The 14507-nt window shown below is 38.1% G+C and overlaps 1 protein-coding gene across 1 annotated transcript in view; it reads left to right on the top strand.

Annotated features, from left to right (window-relative positions):
• Positions 1-14507, top strand: part of KREMEN1 (kringle containing transmembrane protein 1) — a 31100-nt gene that overhangs the window by 6275 nt on the left and 10318 nt on the right. Inside the window, exons 2-7 of the mRNA XM_071445297.1 lie at positions 3784-3946; positions 6805-6896; positions 11517-11641; positions 12075-12228; positions 13036-13368; positions 13994-14152. Of these exons, the coding sequence (XP_071301398.1) occupies positions 3784-3946; positions 6805-6896; positions 11517-11641; positions 12075-12228; positions 13036-13368; positions 13994-14152 (1026 nt within the window). The remainder of the gene's footprint in view (positions 1-3783; positions 3947-6804; positions 6897-11516; positions 11642-12074; positions 12229-13035; positions 13369-13993; positions 14153-14507) is intronic.

The following is a 14507-nucleotide window of genomic DNA, read 5'->3' as shown; positions in this document are numbered from 1 at the left end:
TATAGCTGACAGGATAGTCTGAGCCTTGTGTGCCTGAACAAAATCCATGTGGCAAATCTATCAAACACAGTGGCAACCTGATACCTTCTTGGGGCTTGTAGTGTCCCCAAGGGTCTGTCCTTGCCACTGGGACTTGGATACAGGTACAAGTTCTGTCACAGTTTTCCATAATCTTACAGAACTTTAAGGAATAAAGGCTTGCTGAAATTCACAGAATCATATGAATTTTCTTAGTCACAGTTCTGATGGTACATTCCAAGTGAGGGGCTTCATACCCTAGTGTGTGATGGGAGTATCACTCAACCTAAGGGTGCCACAACACAGGGGTGGTTGTTGCTGGTTGATTTAATATTTTCTCCCTCCCTTTTGCATAATCTACCAAAGAGAAATAGGTGATTTGAGTAAACTGAAAAGTTTTACCAACAGCATACAGTCCAGTCTTTTCTGAGTGTTTAATTTAGATGACCTCATCTGAATTATTTTTGTGCAGACAAATCCAGGTGACCTTTTTTTAAGCTCATCTTTTCACAGAATTATTGCACCAGTGGTGCAAGACAAAAAGTAGGGTGGAGGTTCTAACTTCCTGTTCTCCAGAATATCTTAGGGCTTGGATTTGAAATAGAGAGAACAGTGGCCTTTCTGCAGACAAAACATGCACCTTCAGCACATTGAGAGTATTAATTTCATGGTGAAATCACTAAGGTACTGTCTTGGCTGTTACACAGCAAAATATGATGAAATCACTGCGTGTGACAAATAGAAGAATTTTTTAGTTGTTGCCAAGTAGTGCTTACTCTAAATCAAGGACTTCTCATTTTCCCATGCTTAGCCAGTGAGCAAGTGCTCAAGAAGCCAGGAGGGAGCATAGCAAGGACAATTGACCTGATTTTTTTAAATGCCAATATTTATTTGAAAATATTGCACTCCCATGCTATGGCAAAATCGTTATTAATCCTTAAGAAAATCCAAATTCCCTGTAACACAAAAGGTTTTGTATTTCATTTGATAACAGCTGCTAAATTCCATGACTTCAAGTTTTCACTTCAGTGTTTCAGGGCTAATCAATGATTTTGCATGGTATCTCACTGCCTCCCCTTTCCACATCCACATCTAAGCCAGGGGAGCTTTGTTACAACTCAGCTGAAACATTGGCACCAAATCTCTTGACAGCACAAAGGAACACAGGAGGCACTGATACAGCTACCTATTGACTGGGGAACAAAAACTGCAGTTGAGAGGAATGAAGAGAGATAGGTAGGCTAGATAGGTGGGCTCTGACTCTTCCTTTTTTTTCTTAAAGTGCAGTGAAGTTTGAAGAAAATCAGTTTAAAAAAGCTGACATGAAAATGTAAGTCACTACTGCAAGTTAAAGCATGGGCCAGTCTTAGCAGATCCTGAAATGGACTGAAGTTAACTTCAGTTTAGTTTGTGTGCCAGACTGAATTCAGGTGTTGTAGCATTCGTTACATTTCTGAGTAGATGGAAGTATATATTGCTTTTCATTAAGAGTGAGAAGAAAAAAAATTAAAGCATAAAGCTAATGTAGATATCTTTTCTGGATGTGCTTATCACTTTTCACAAATTCTTTTTGCTGCTTATCATTTTATCTATTTTGATTACATTTTTTTCTCTTTTCTGCTAAAATGCATTAGCTTGTATTTTTCAGCTATAACCTACAAAAGCTTTTATATTAACTGCAAAGTAAAAGAGCTATTGAAGAAAGATGCAACAAAGTCATGACCTTAAAGTGGGTTTTTTTCATGTTTACACAAATATCTGTGGTGGCCTGAATGCTGGAAACTCAGATTTGCATTTTTAAGCAAATGCATGCAGCCCACCTGTTTTGCTAAGGCAGGTAAATTACAGTAAGGAGGAGTATTGACCTGAAGCTTGTTTTTGTTAAATTATACACCTTTCTGTCCACAGACGATAGCAGAATATATTAATGGCTGTGCAGACACCTCTTCTATGTGCCTTCAGCAACAAAATTTCATTTAATAGAAATCCAAACTTGCCTAGGCATGAAAATGCGCAGTGAAAGCACAAAACCATTGTCTTTCATCTGCTGTGTTATAGAACTCTGAAATAATTATTATAATTGTACCATTCTGATATTTGTGAGCCCAGACTAAACTAATTTCAGAGGCATGGTTTTAATAATCCATTTTTTCTTTCTTCTACAGTAGTTCTAAATACAAAAACAGTATACTGTTAATATCAGGATTAAAATGTGGGTGGGTTTTTTTCCCCTCTTCCAACTGCAGCCACACAGGTCTTTCTAGACTTGTTTTGTAAGTTAGATTTCATGAGGGACACCTGAGATCAGCACATACTTCAGAGCACTCTCCCACTCCCTCAGGGCAGTAGAACATCTCTGCAGCTGCAATATGGTTTCTACAGAGAACACTATCAGATGAAACAGGAGGTTTCACACCCTATAGTTAGCAGAAAGCTAATTTTCAATGAATTTCCCCAGTAATGCTGCCCAGTACAAAGAAATGTTTACAGCAGTGTAACGCAACAGTTTTAATTCTGTCCCAGACTGTTATGTTTTAATCCTCTTCTTAAATAAATGCAAGGATGATAAATGTTAGCAACTATTCATTATAAGCAGGATGGACTTATTTATGGTAAACTAATTATAATCATTCTTCCTGGAAGATAATCACAGAATGGCTGAGATGAAAGTGACCTCTGGAGGTCACATTGTTCAACTGCTGTGCTCAAGCACAGTCACCTAAAGCAGGTTGTCCAGGACCATGTCCAGGTGGCTTTGGAATATCTCCAGGGATGGAGATTCTACAGCCTTGCTGGGCAACTTCTTCCCATGCTCTGCCATACTCATGTTGCATAATTTAATCAAAAATGCTTGGCAATTTCAGCAAAAGTGAAATTGTTCATGCATTTGGATATTTATTTCATCAGAAGATGTCCAGTGAATGTGTCCATGTCCGTGGCAGGGGGGTTGGAACTGGATGATCTTTAAGGTCCCTTTCAACCTGAACCACTCCACAATTCTGTGATTAACAAGGCCCAGTAAAGCCAGGCAGCAGGAAATTTGTAGTTCAGCTGAGAAGGGGCTAATGTATGTAGTGAAATCATTCTCTACTTTGGTTTCTAACTTGCTGAGTATTAGGAGGCTAGGAAAACAAATGTAAGTGGGAGAAAATATGAGTGAGTGAGGCAGAACAATACTGACCTATACTTTTTAATCTGAAAGCATAAATGCTTTAGTAGCAAATCACAGTATTGTGATTGTACTCTGTTGAAGGAGGTCCCTTTCTAAGGCAATTCAATATGTAAGAATTTTTCTAAATCAGAATATAAATGTTGGTAAGATCCATGCTTACAAAGTCTTTCACTTTGTAAAGTACAGATAGTCACAACTTTAGCTGAAGTGGCATGAGATTTTGGTGGCAGACTGATCAGTGGCAGACTGATAATGTCATATGATTTCATTTTTGGGAAATTAGCAAGTCACAGAGTCATGAGTAAATGAGTAAAACACAAGTAAAAGTAAAAAAGTATTGTGTTATTCAAAAAATGCATGTTAATTGTGTAAACCTCTCATCAGACCTGTCTTATACATTGTTTATTAAAGTAATGACATCATAATCTCTTGAATAGAGGTTTGACTGAGTGAAAGTTTAAATCCTAGCCAGCATCTTTAGTTGCCTAAACAATGCAGGAAGCATGGTCTGTTGGTTATGGGGTGGAGGGTGAGGAGAGAACAAGCACTAAACCTACACACATTCTTTCTTTTCCATTTCTCTTTCTTCCCAGAATGCTACACAGCCAACGGGGCTGACTACCGTGGCACTCAGAACCAGACCTCCCAATATGCAGGGAAACCTTGTCTTTATTGGAACGAGACATTTGAGCATCCTTACAATACTGTGAAATATCCCAATGGGGAGGGAGGGCTTGGAGAGCACAACTACTGCAGGTAAGAAATATCCCATTGCTGTAACATTGCCCACATGCCCAGTGTTACTGTAAGCAGTTGACAGAAAATTAGGAAATGTCCTTTTATACAGTGAAGAAGGTCAGAACCACGGGTATCTAACACTTTTTGGTTTACCCTGTTTTCAGTACCCTGAATCTATCAGCACCATTAACAGAATAACTTTTTCAACCCAGCTCCCACACTTTTTCAGCACAGTCCCTATCATGTGTCTAATTTATAACGTGGCACAATGGAGAAAGACTGTAGATTACTTAAATGAAAAGGTGGAGATAAAAAACAATAATCCAAATTAGAAGGACACAGTGCAGTGAGTGTCTGGAGGAGTCTCTGGATGGTTTTTATTCTCACACACAACCCTGGTTCTGTTACACTTCCCAAGTTTTGTGCTAATGAAAGTTATACAGTCACTAAAAATTCTAATTGAGCATCAGTGATTTAGAGTTATTTGAATTCAGAATCTCATCTGTCAGGGGTTACAATACCAGATTAAACCATGGATTAAGTGCATTAAAACATGCACTTCTGTTCCTCGCCTTCTACAGAAAGTCCTCCATAACTATGGGCAGAACTTAGAACAAAACTTAAATAAGGACTTCAGAATTTAGGAGCCAAATCAGAACTTAAGTTCAGAGATGTTTAGGCTCTGTAGGCTTTTCTTCAGCTGTCTCAGTAGGCATATTAATACAGAGCTGTGAAAAATACAGTGGCCACTGAATTCTCTTTGATAATAATAGCAGAATCAAGAATGTAATTTTGATTGTTGCTGTGTGGCAATATTCTAGACAGGCTGTAGCTACAGGATCTTCGTTTTGGCAGTCATCTCTGGCTAATATTTTAGTTAGTACAAAGCAAAACATGTACAAGCTGAGCAAAAACATCCATGAGAAACTGGATGTTTATCCAGATACTCAAAAAACACTTACTTGAGACTTGCTTTACTTAGCAAATGAGAACTTGGTAAATGCTACAAGGAGCAAGAAGCCTATAATCTGATGTGTAAACCTGAGAAATTACTTCATTACCAAAAAGAGCCTTTTTACCTGAGTCTGCTAAGTATTAGATTGTCCTCATTTTCTTCCTTATGCTGTATCACTTGGCCTAGGAATATTCTCACAGGTTTATGGAGTGAGAGTCCTAACTGATGGATGACTTTTAACTTCACCTTCTCTTGAAAGAAAGTTTGGAAAGTCACTAAGAGTGCCAGAATATATCTATAGCAAATGTTGAGGTCTGCAATACAGCTGGTTTAGCTCTTCTCTGACATTCATCTGCTTGATGACAATGGACAAGTGGATTTTCCCTTTTCTCAGGCAGCACATACCTCACAGGGCTTTTTTAAGACATAATACATAGACTTGAGATTTGATTTTGGGGACAACATTTGAATAATCAAGTTTTACACTTGAAATATTAATCAGAAGCATGTTACCTCTCCATGGGTGGTCCTTACTTGGAACATTTTGTTTACTGCAAGACACCCTGTCAAGATGGAAATGCCTCACTCAGTTCAACCATAACAAAATTATGAGTACAAATTTTTGGAGATTTTGAAAGACAGAGAGTTGCTTTCTAACTGCCATGCACTTCTGAGGTTGAAGACAAAGATTTCTAAAGACATTCATCATGTTTCTCTCCAATTTCCTCACATTTTTAAGGCATTTCTATGTAGAGTGCCATTCTCATGATTGAATTCCTGACATACGGTTTCTCTCATGAAGATGTAATTGCAAAAATTCCTGTAACTCTGGCAACAAGGGAAAATGGGCTAGTTCAAGTACAAGTTTCACTTGGTTTTAGTCTTCTACTTTTTTTAGCTACTGGAGGCTCTTGCATTACACCTAAATTCCTAGCATAGCTAGTCTTAGACTTTCCTGGTGCACTGCCTCTACTAATCTGTTTGAAAGCCTAACTAGCAGCATTTTAGTCATCTAAACTGCACTCATCTCACCAGTTGTTTTCAGCAGTCTGCTATTTGACCAAAAAACATCCACAGAATTTCTAAAATTGGATCTCCCACAAAAGAGTTGTTAATAGGCATAAATGACAAGATGCAGCTGGACTGACACTTCAGTAGGGCAGTGTCATTTATAGAATTCATGCCAAAGCACATGATAAAAAGATTGCAACTGGTCCTAGTTAAAAGAAAAAGTCATACTTTAACCTGTCCAAAATAAGAAATTATTCTCTTAAATAGATCTTTGCAATGTGAATAGCCTTTCACAGTGTATATAGAAAAAAACTTTAAATAACCTAATGACTAATTAGGTATGCATTTGTAAGTGGTGCTACACAACAGCAAATAATTATAAAAATAGTGATCAACATCATGGACATATAAGGAATTAACCATCAATATAAAGAGATCACTGAAATGATCTCTTTATATTGGTGGTTAAATCACACTTTTATTTAAAGGGAGGAAAAAAATTCAGTCTTTCCCAGAAGCCTTTATCAGCTTTTTATCACCATACACACAGAAAGTTGGAGTCTGGACTATTTTGTACCAAGGCAGAAAATCAAGTTTATGAGTCTATGGAACCTGTACACAGGATGTGGGACAGAAAATCTTCCTCTCTGTCAGTACTGACCAGAAACAGCTCTGCACCTTTTCACCTTAGAGTAAAACAAAGCTACATTTTAGACATTACTAGCATCTTGTGCTTGATGAATCCTGTAATAACCAAAGCTATCTGAACTTTCTGATAATGCAAAACTTTGCATTTTTGGTAGGTACTAGAGCAAAAATAGTAATGCCATTGAAGCTTAATAAGATTGATTTTTTTGGTGTGATTTTAGGAAAAAGAAGATAAATTTCAATGACTATTTTTCTCTTTCAGAAACCCTGATGGGGATGTCAGCCCATGGTGCTATATTGCAGAACATGAAGATGGAATATACTGGAAATACTGTGAGATCCCATCCTGTAGAAGTAAGAGCACCCTGCAGATTTTTCAGGCCTCCATCTCACCTGAGCAGAGATTGGCAGTTCCACAACAGTGGGTGGTGATTTCCAAACACAAATTAGGATAAGGCAAAACAGCTTATTTTCATGTGCAGACTAAGCTGTATTTTAAACAGGTTTCTGAGAGTTAATGACAAGCTTACTGAATCGTTCCTCCACTGTTATCCTTTTCATCTTATCTCAGAATTACTGGATGATATTATTTAGAAATAATACTGTATGATAGGGAGTCACACAAAACATGTGAAGTACTGCTAGCTCTTTGAATCAATAGATCATTAATTTATTAAAATCTAGAGGAAAAAAACAAAAAAGGAGTTTTTACAAGGTATATATGTGTCCCTTCATTGCAATTAGCTCATGAAATAAATTACATTAGTTTAATGTGTATAGAGCATCATATGCAGAACTGCTTGGAGAAAACATGAAAATATGAGAGGACACAGTGAAAAGGTGTCTGTGTGCTGTATGGGAACTCTGGAGTAGAATTCTGTCTCTGGCAGGTGCAGATACTTAGCATTGCTGTGAAACCACAACTTGGACTTAGTTTGATTTTTTTAAAATCAGATCACTTACAAGCTACTCACATGAAGCTTCTTTCCAGAATTTAATATTTTAATGTATTCTATTTTTACTGTGTCCACAATGTCATGATCTGTGTCAGTATCTTCCAAAATTCTCTTTCCCAAATCACATTGTTTAAAATATGTCCAAATACTAAGAAGATATTCTAGTTTTGCATGTTAACAAGCAACCATGGCTACACATTTTAATAAGTCTAATCATTAATGACTTCACTTGCTTTCCTAACTTCTTTTGTGCAAGTACCCTCTTTTTCTAAGGCATAACTTAGGTCTTCAGTGCTAAGCACCAGAGCAGGTGTCCACATGTGGACATACATTTGATTGGAAGAAGTCTATTTCTTACTTGAAGTTCAGAAAGCAAAACCAGACGAAAGAAAAACGGAGCTGAAGTGATTTTTTTTCACTTTGTTCATAGCTTTGTTGTTTTGGGGTTTTTATGAATGTGAATGACTCACATCTTCATGCTAGGCAAACAAATACATAAGTGTGACCTTAAGACAGATGGCTTTTACCTAGACTTAAATACAGATTAAGGAGTCTAATTTAAATAGCACAAAATCACTCAACACTCTGATACTCATTGTTCAGAGGACATCTTACTTATTTTACCAATATATAAGGTATGATTTAAGAAACTTGACCCTCCTAATTAAGAAATTTAACTTGGTCTAAAATGAAAGAATTTGCATTTTCTTTAAAGACCACAGATGTTAACAAATTATCTGGATATGGCACCAGGAAAAAAGCTGAAAGACAAATTCTCTCCACTCCATTTGTTCTACACAAAGGATCCTTTTAAAACCAGCCTTGCTCATTTTCTCTGTGGTGGGGAGCAGAGGATTTAAACTTGGACACTTACTTGCACAGATAATCCAGACTTACATTTACAAAATGTCCTTTTGACCAGTAGCAGCTGCTTCAAGCATTGCACTGAAACTCGATACTAGAAAAAGGAATTGCAGCAATTTAGAGCAAACTGTACATTGCAATCACATCCAAATCTTAATACAAACCTCATGGTTTATGAAGCTGTGTAAAAAAATCTTTTATTCTTCACCACACTTTCTGTTTTCAGTAAGCATGATGCTAAGTCATAGGACCATCAAAACTATCTTGTGAAGTTACAAATAAAATGCAAAGTCAGTTTTTGAATGCAAAACTTGACTTTTGTGATGGAGCAAGAAAGCAATTGTTTTTAAAAAAAAAAACTATTTGAAATTTTTAGAGAAAAAATTCTTATATAAGCTTTTTTTTCCTTAATGATATTTACTAGTAGAAAATTATCTGGAACATAAGTTACCTATTAACTGTGCCCACATAATACCATAGCAGTGCCAGCAACGTGAAGCATCTTGATTGCCTAGAGAGATTTGCATGCAATGATTCATCTGAACAATAATTAAGAATCTACAGTTAAGAATTTTTCATTATGGTGATGAATTCACATGATTATCTCATGTGTCTCATTCCCTAATATTTACATAACACTACATGCTTCAGTCAGAAATGTGTTCTGACATTCTGCAAAGGTAATATACAGAATTTAGCAGTGTTATATGAAGATGGATGAGTACAATCACAGAAGACAGTGGTAGTTACTCCAGGAGGAGCTTTGTCTTCCCTTTTCTTCCTCTTCCCTTTTTCATGTCTGCTAAGCAGACTGGAATGGACAGAAACAAAATAAAAGGCAAGGCTGCAGCTCTGAGTGCTGAGAGAACATGTGCATCTCACATGGAGCATTCAGAACTGAATGCTTCAGATGGTTTGTTTGCAGTGCTGCAGCTATTCCTGACTTTTTTGGTCTCCTTGTTAATGAGGTTAGGTTTAAGTTCAAAGGAAATAACAACTTACACTTCCAAAATGTGAAAGAAAGAAAGAAAGGCTTGCTCTACCACTTAACTACATCTTCATGTTTATGACTCACATGACTCTCTCCTCATAAACAGATTTCATTACTGGAATCATATTTCCAGTGTGCATGTATGTAATGTAATAAATTTGACTGAAATATGGAGGAGGTGTTAAATGGCAGGGCCAGGTAATTTATACAGATCTGTATGGAACACAGGAACAAGGACAGCCCTAACAATTTGTGCATGTGCAAAAAGCTGGGAAGCTCTTCAAAGACAGCCAGATGAGCATAGCTGGAACATGGTTTTGAGCTCAAAAGGATTAATTCCATATTTTAATGTATTGAATATGTGCCTCAACATGTAAAATGCAGAAACTGTAGTGTTTGCCAGGACCTCATTAAGTCAAATGCTGCTTAAAAGAAAAATAATATGCTTGTGCAAAAGAGGTGACCTTTTAAGCAGAAGAGGACAAATAGATACAAATGGGTGAAGACAGTGTAATAGTGAAATATCACTGGTGAGCATGAACAGTAATTGCAGAACACTGACTACCTCACTTTTTTTGCCAAGTTTCTTTAGCAAGCTAAATATTAAGAGCAAAGAATGTTAAAATAATGCTGGGACACCAGAGACTTATTAGCCTTAGGATGTACGCTTGATTTATTTAAAAAATTTAAGAAGTTTTCAAATTACTCAGGTTTCTCTGCATACTGAAGTACTAATCCTCTGGAGCCAAGGTTGAAAGGTCTCACTAATAAAGCTACTTTAAAAAAGAAAAAAAAAATTAAAATCCCAGGTCTCTTAGGAAAATGAGCTAGGTTGGATAACTAGGAAGCTTTTTCAGGGCTGTGAAATCATGCACAATACAAAAAAGAATGAGCTCTCTCATGAGTTATCTGCCCAGCTGTACTCAGCTGGGGTGGGGCTGCAAGTGGGGATTTCCAAAGGTATGTTAAATCAGGCTGTAACTTGAAGTCTCAGTACTTATATGAATGTTGCTGCAGGGCATATCAAAGCCATAACTCCATGCAAGTATTTATAATTGAAATTGTATTCTTAGAGAACAAAATTAATTTCTGAACAGTATTTCAAGCAACATTATGTCATTATTTATAATAAGTTTACTGGGTACTCTAATACCAATGACTACATAAATAAAACACTCATACAGGTCTCTGAGCACATCATGTCAAACAGAGCTGTGGCAGTTAGGTGGACAAAAAGAATCCATGTCAATCTGGCACAAGAATAAAACTTAACATAGAGCTAGTAACAGATTTAATTTCAAGCATGTGAATAGATATGACAAGTGGGCAAGGGATAATTTTATGCCATTATCCCAGCACTGTATTGTACTCCACATCCTCTCCCCGGGGTGGTCATGGCTAAATTCCAGTGCTTTGATGAAAAGTGCAAAACCAAAAAAAAAAACCAGAGCACTGAAGGGAGAAAACTCTGATCTCCCATAGTGACCAAGGAGCCTTGAAACATCATTTTAATGTAAATAGATGGGTTGTCTTCTTAAAGTAATATTGCTCATTTTTAATCTCCTTGTATGATGCTTCAGATTCATATCAGAATTCAAGTTTTAAATATTAGGAAATTCCCCTATATTAGTCCCTCCCATAAAACTTGCCAAACTCCATTCTAAAACAGTTTAGGTTCCCTCCCTCAAATATCCTGTTTTGAAAACTTCCAGAATGTCACGTTTGGAAGGTCAGACAGAAATCAAACAGTTTAATTTACATTTTCAGAATATGCATGCCAGTAGTAAAAAACAAAACAAAAATAACAAACCACAAAACCCCCCTGAACCCACTTAATGCCTTGGGTTTTTTAAATTGCCTCTTTCAGGAGAAATGAGCAAGGTATTTATCTTGTATATTTTACTGCAGCTTACTGAAACCAGCTAGACAGTCTTACAGGTATATTGCTGAGATGATATGATACTCTTTTGTCCCATCACTCGTCCCTGGGTGTGTTTGGAAAATATGACAAGAATCATGCAGAGCATGAGTAACAAAGAGTTCCCATAGGGCGGCATCGAGCCCAGAACATAGAGAGAGCTGCTCAGTGACCAGGTAGTGCATGAAGTGATCTGGGATGTTTACAGGCACTCTAGAATGACTGCTTTGTGTCACTCTTGCCAGTGCCAGGAAATCTGGGCTGTTACAAGGACCACGGGGAGCCACCACCCCTGACTGGCACCAGCGAGACCTCCAACAAGCTCACCATCCAGACGTGCATCAGCTCCTGCCGCAGCCAGCAGTTCAAGGTGATTTCCTTCCCATCCATTTACAGAATGCTTTCAAACACAAAAATGGCAACATGCCTACAGGTCTCTGTCGTATTTCTCCTCTTCCCCATTTTTTTTAACCTTGGGGAGGTCTAAGGTTGGACTTCCACCGCAGAGATCAAACCCTGTCTCTGCATCCAGAGGAATCTGGACAAATGGCTAATGAATAACAGCAGGGGGAAATATGGTTGCTTACTTCCATTATGTCAGGGTGCCCTCCATTCTGTCTTTCCCCCCAGTCTTAAGTAGCATCCTGACAGCCCAAACAAAAATAGCCTGTGGTGGTTCCTCTGAGTAATCATACTTCTCCAAAACACACATTTTCTTTGCCAGCTTTCTTGCTCAAACAACCTCCCGCTGTCACTCCTTCAAATACTTTTCCTCCCTTCCTTATGCATCTTTGTTGTCAAAGTTTGCAGGCATGGAATCAGGTTATGCTTGCTTCTGTGGAAATAATCCTGACTACTGGAGATACGGGGAGGCAGCCAGCACGGAATGCAACAGTGTTTGCTTTGGAGACCACACTCAGCCCTGCGGTGGGGATGGCAGAGTCATTCTTTTTGACAGTAAGTATTGAAGCAGGCTCAGCTTTTCCCAAAGGAGAGGCCTCACATGTTCAGCAAATTAGGGAAAAGGCTCAAAACAAAGAGAACTGTTGCACACCAAACAGCAAAACACCTCCATGCAGTATAAATCAAAGCTGCTTTCCATTTCTGCCTAAAATTCTCATCCATTAATAATGTGAAATAGCTCTTCCAAGAAATTTTGCTTGCTCATGCTCCAGAGGTTCTCTCACTTTCTTCACAAGTGGTACTTAGCTGTCAGAAACTCCCTAGGCATTGATCTGACTAGAGAGTAAAAAATTGTATGAGCATGCATGGATATGCACTGTCATTTGGTGGCATTTGAGTTCTCTCTGGATTCACTGGTGTTTAAGTTTCCAATTTCCTACAGCTGTGAAGGAATATCAGTCATTAAGCAGTAAGAGTTAATAGTCACTAATCCACTTTCTTGCCTGCCTGATAGGTTTAGAGTAGAAGCCCCTGAATCAGTGATTTATCTTTCATCCCATTTCTGCAGGGATGCAGGAGAGGGTACCTGGTTACACACAAGGACAAAGGAAAGCTGCAGTGTTCAAGACTGATGCATGAGTCAGAGTAATGAGGCATAAGCATTCCAAGAAAAGGCAACAAAAGCTGTGCTGAGGGAGGGAAAGAGCAGCTGCAGACTCTGCATCCTGCTGGCCTAGCCAGTCTACCTTCAAGTCACATTTACATTTTAGAATCTATAGGGTGCTAAAGCTTTGCAAAATTAACGTACTACCTCTTTTTTTCTTTCTTCCCATTCCCCCCCCTTTCCTCTTCTTTTCACAGCCCTTATTGGTGCCTGTGGAGGGAATTACACTTCTGCTACAGCTGTGATCTATTCCCCAGATTTCCCTGACACATATGGCACAGGCAAAGTCTGTTATTGGACCATACAAGTTCCAGGAGCATCTCAAATCCACTTCACCTTTGTCCTTTTTGAAATCAAGGATGCTACAGATATGGTGGAATTGCTGGATGGTTACACCTACCACGTTCTGGCTCGTTTTAATGGCAAGAACAAGCCTCCCCACACCTTTAACATCTCTTTGGATTTTGTAATTTTGTACTTTTTCTCAGATGACATCAATCAAGCCCAGGGATTTGCTATCAGGTATAGAGGTAAGAGGTAACCTTTGCTGTTTCTACCTTTCAGTGAAGCATTTAATTCACACAAGAGATTTCTGAAGTGGCAATTAAAAACCAAATATTTTAGCTCTTATCTAACAGGTGTTTCATCTCTCTTGTTGCCACTACTCACTGGGTGAAAGTTTAGCCAAAATGTCTCTCAGTTTAGAACATTCCAGTCAGCTACATCATAAATAGCAAAATACAGGTTTTCAAAACCTGCACTTTGCTATTTATTTCATAATTTCAGAATTCAATTCTAGATCTTCCTGTTAGAACAGATTAGAAAATGGCAAAGGGAAACAAACAATAATCCATCTGTACATTGGTTTATCTTGGCTCCTCCCAACAGTCTCTTCCTCTCTAGCTAAAAGTCATCAGGAGAAAATGTTCTGGTCCTTGATTTGTACCTACTGTTATGATGAACAACCAGCTTCCAGAAAAATTCTGAGAATCCCAAACTGGTGAAGTACAGGCTTTTTTAGGAATCAGCTATAATTTGATTATTTGAGTTCTCTTATGTAAACCAGAGAGCAGCATGTCTGTTTATAAGCACAAAATAAAGTCCAGTTATACCTGTTAAGAGATTGTTATTGTAATCACACTCCTGTGTTTTCAGCTGTGAAGGACAATGTGCACCAAAACAAGATCCCAGTGAATCACACCCTTCCAGAGAGGACAAATGAGCAAGCAAATCTCAGCATCAATGCAGCCCGGTCATCAAAGATCCTCTATGTCATCACAACCAGCCCAAGCCATCCTACCAGCTCCATGCCTGGTAATGACACCATCAAATGGGGAAATGGGAAAAACCATTTTGCCAAAGCAAAATCTGGAGTCACTGTTTCCTTTGCTGCCTCCTCATTAGCAGATCTACTGTGCATCTTACTAAAAAATGAATTTTCATTCAGTCTAATTAGCACTAACTGGGATTCTCTCATTACATTTCAAAACACTTCTCAGCCAAGTCAGAAATAGTGTGAAGATGGTGAGTTCTTGAGAATGAAAGCATCTCAAAACACATGAGTCAGAGCAGCCTCCTTACTGCAATCACCTTTAGTGACCTGCATGCCACAGAAGGGCACGAGTTGCTGAAAAAAGAGCAAACTTTACTTGTAGAGTCTAGAATGGCT

The sequence above is a fragment of the Agelaius tricolor genome, unplaced genomic scaffold, assembly GCF_023055355.1.
Source record: "Agelaius tricolor isolate 1412-34295 unplaced genomic scaffold, bAgeTri1.0.p SCAF_20, whole genome shotgun sequence".
NCBI classification, from domain to species: Eukaryota; Metazoa; Chordata; class Aves; order Passeriformes; family Icteridae; genus Agelaius; species Agelaius tricolor.
This window is presented reverse-complemented; position numbering and strand designations above follow the sequence as displayed.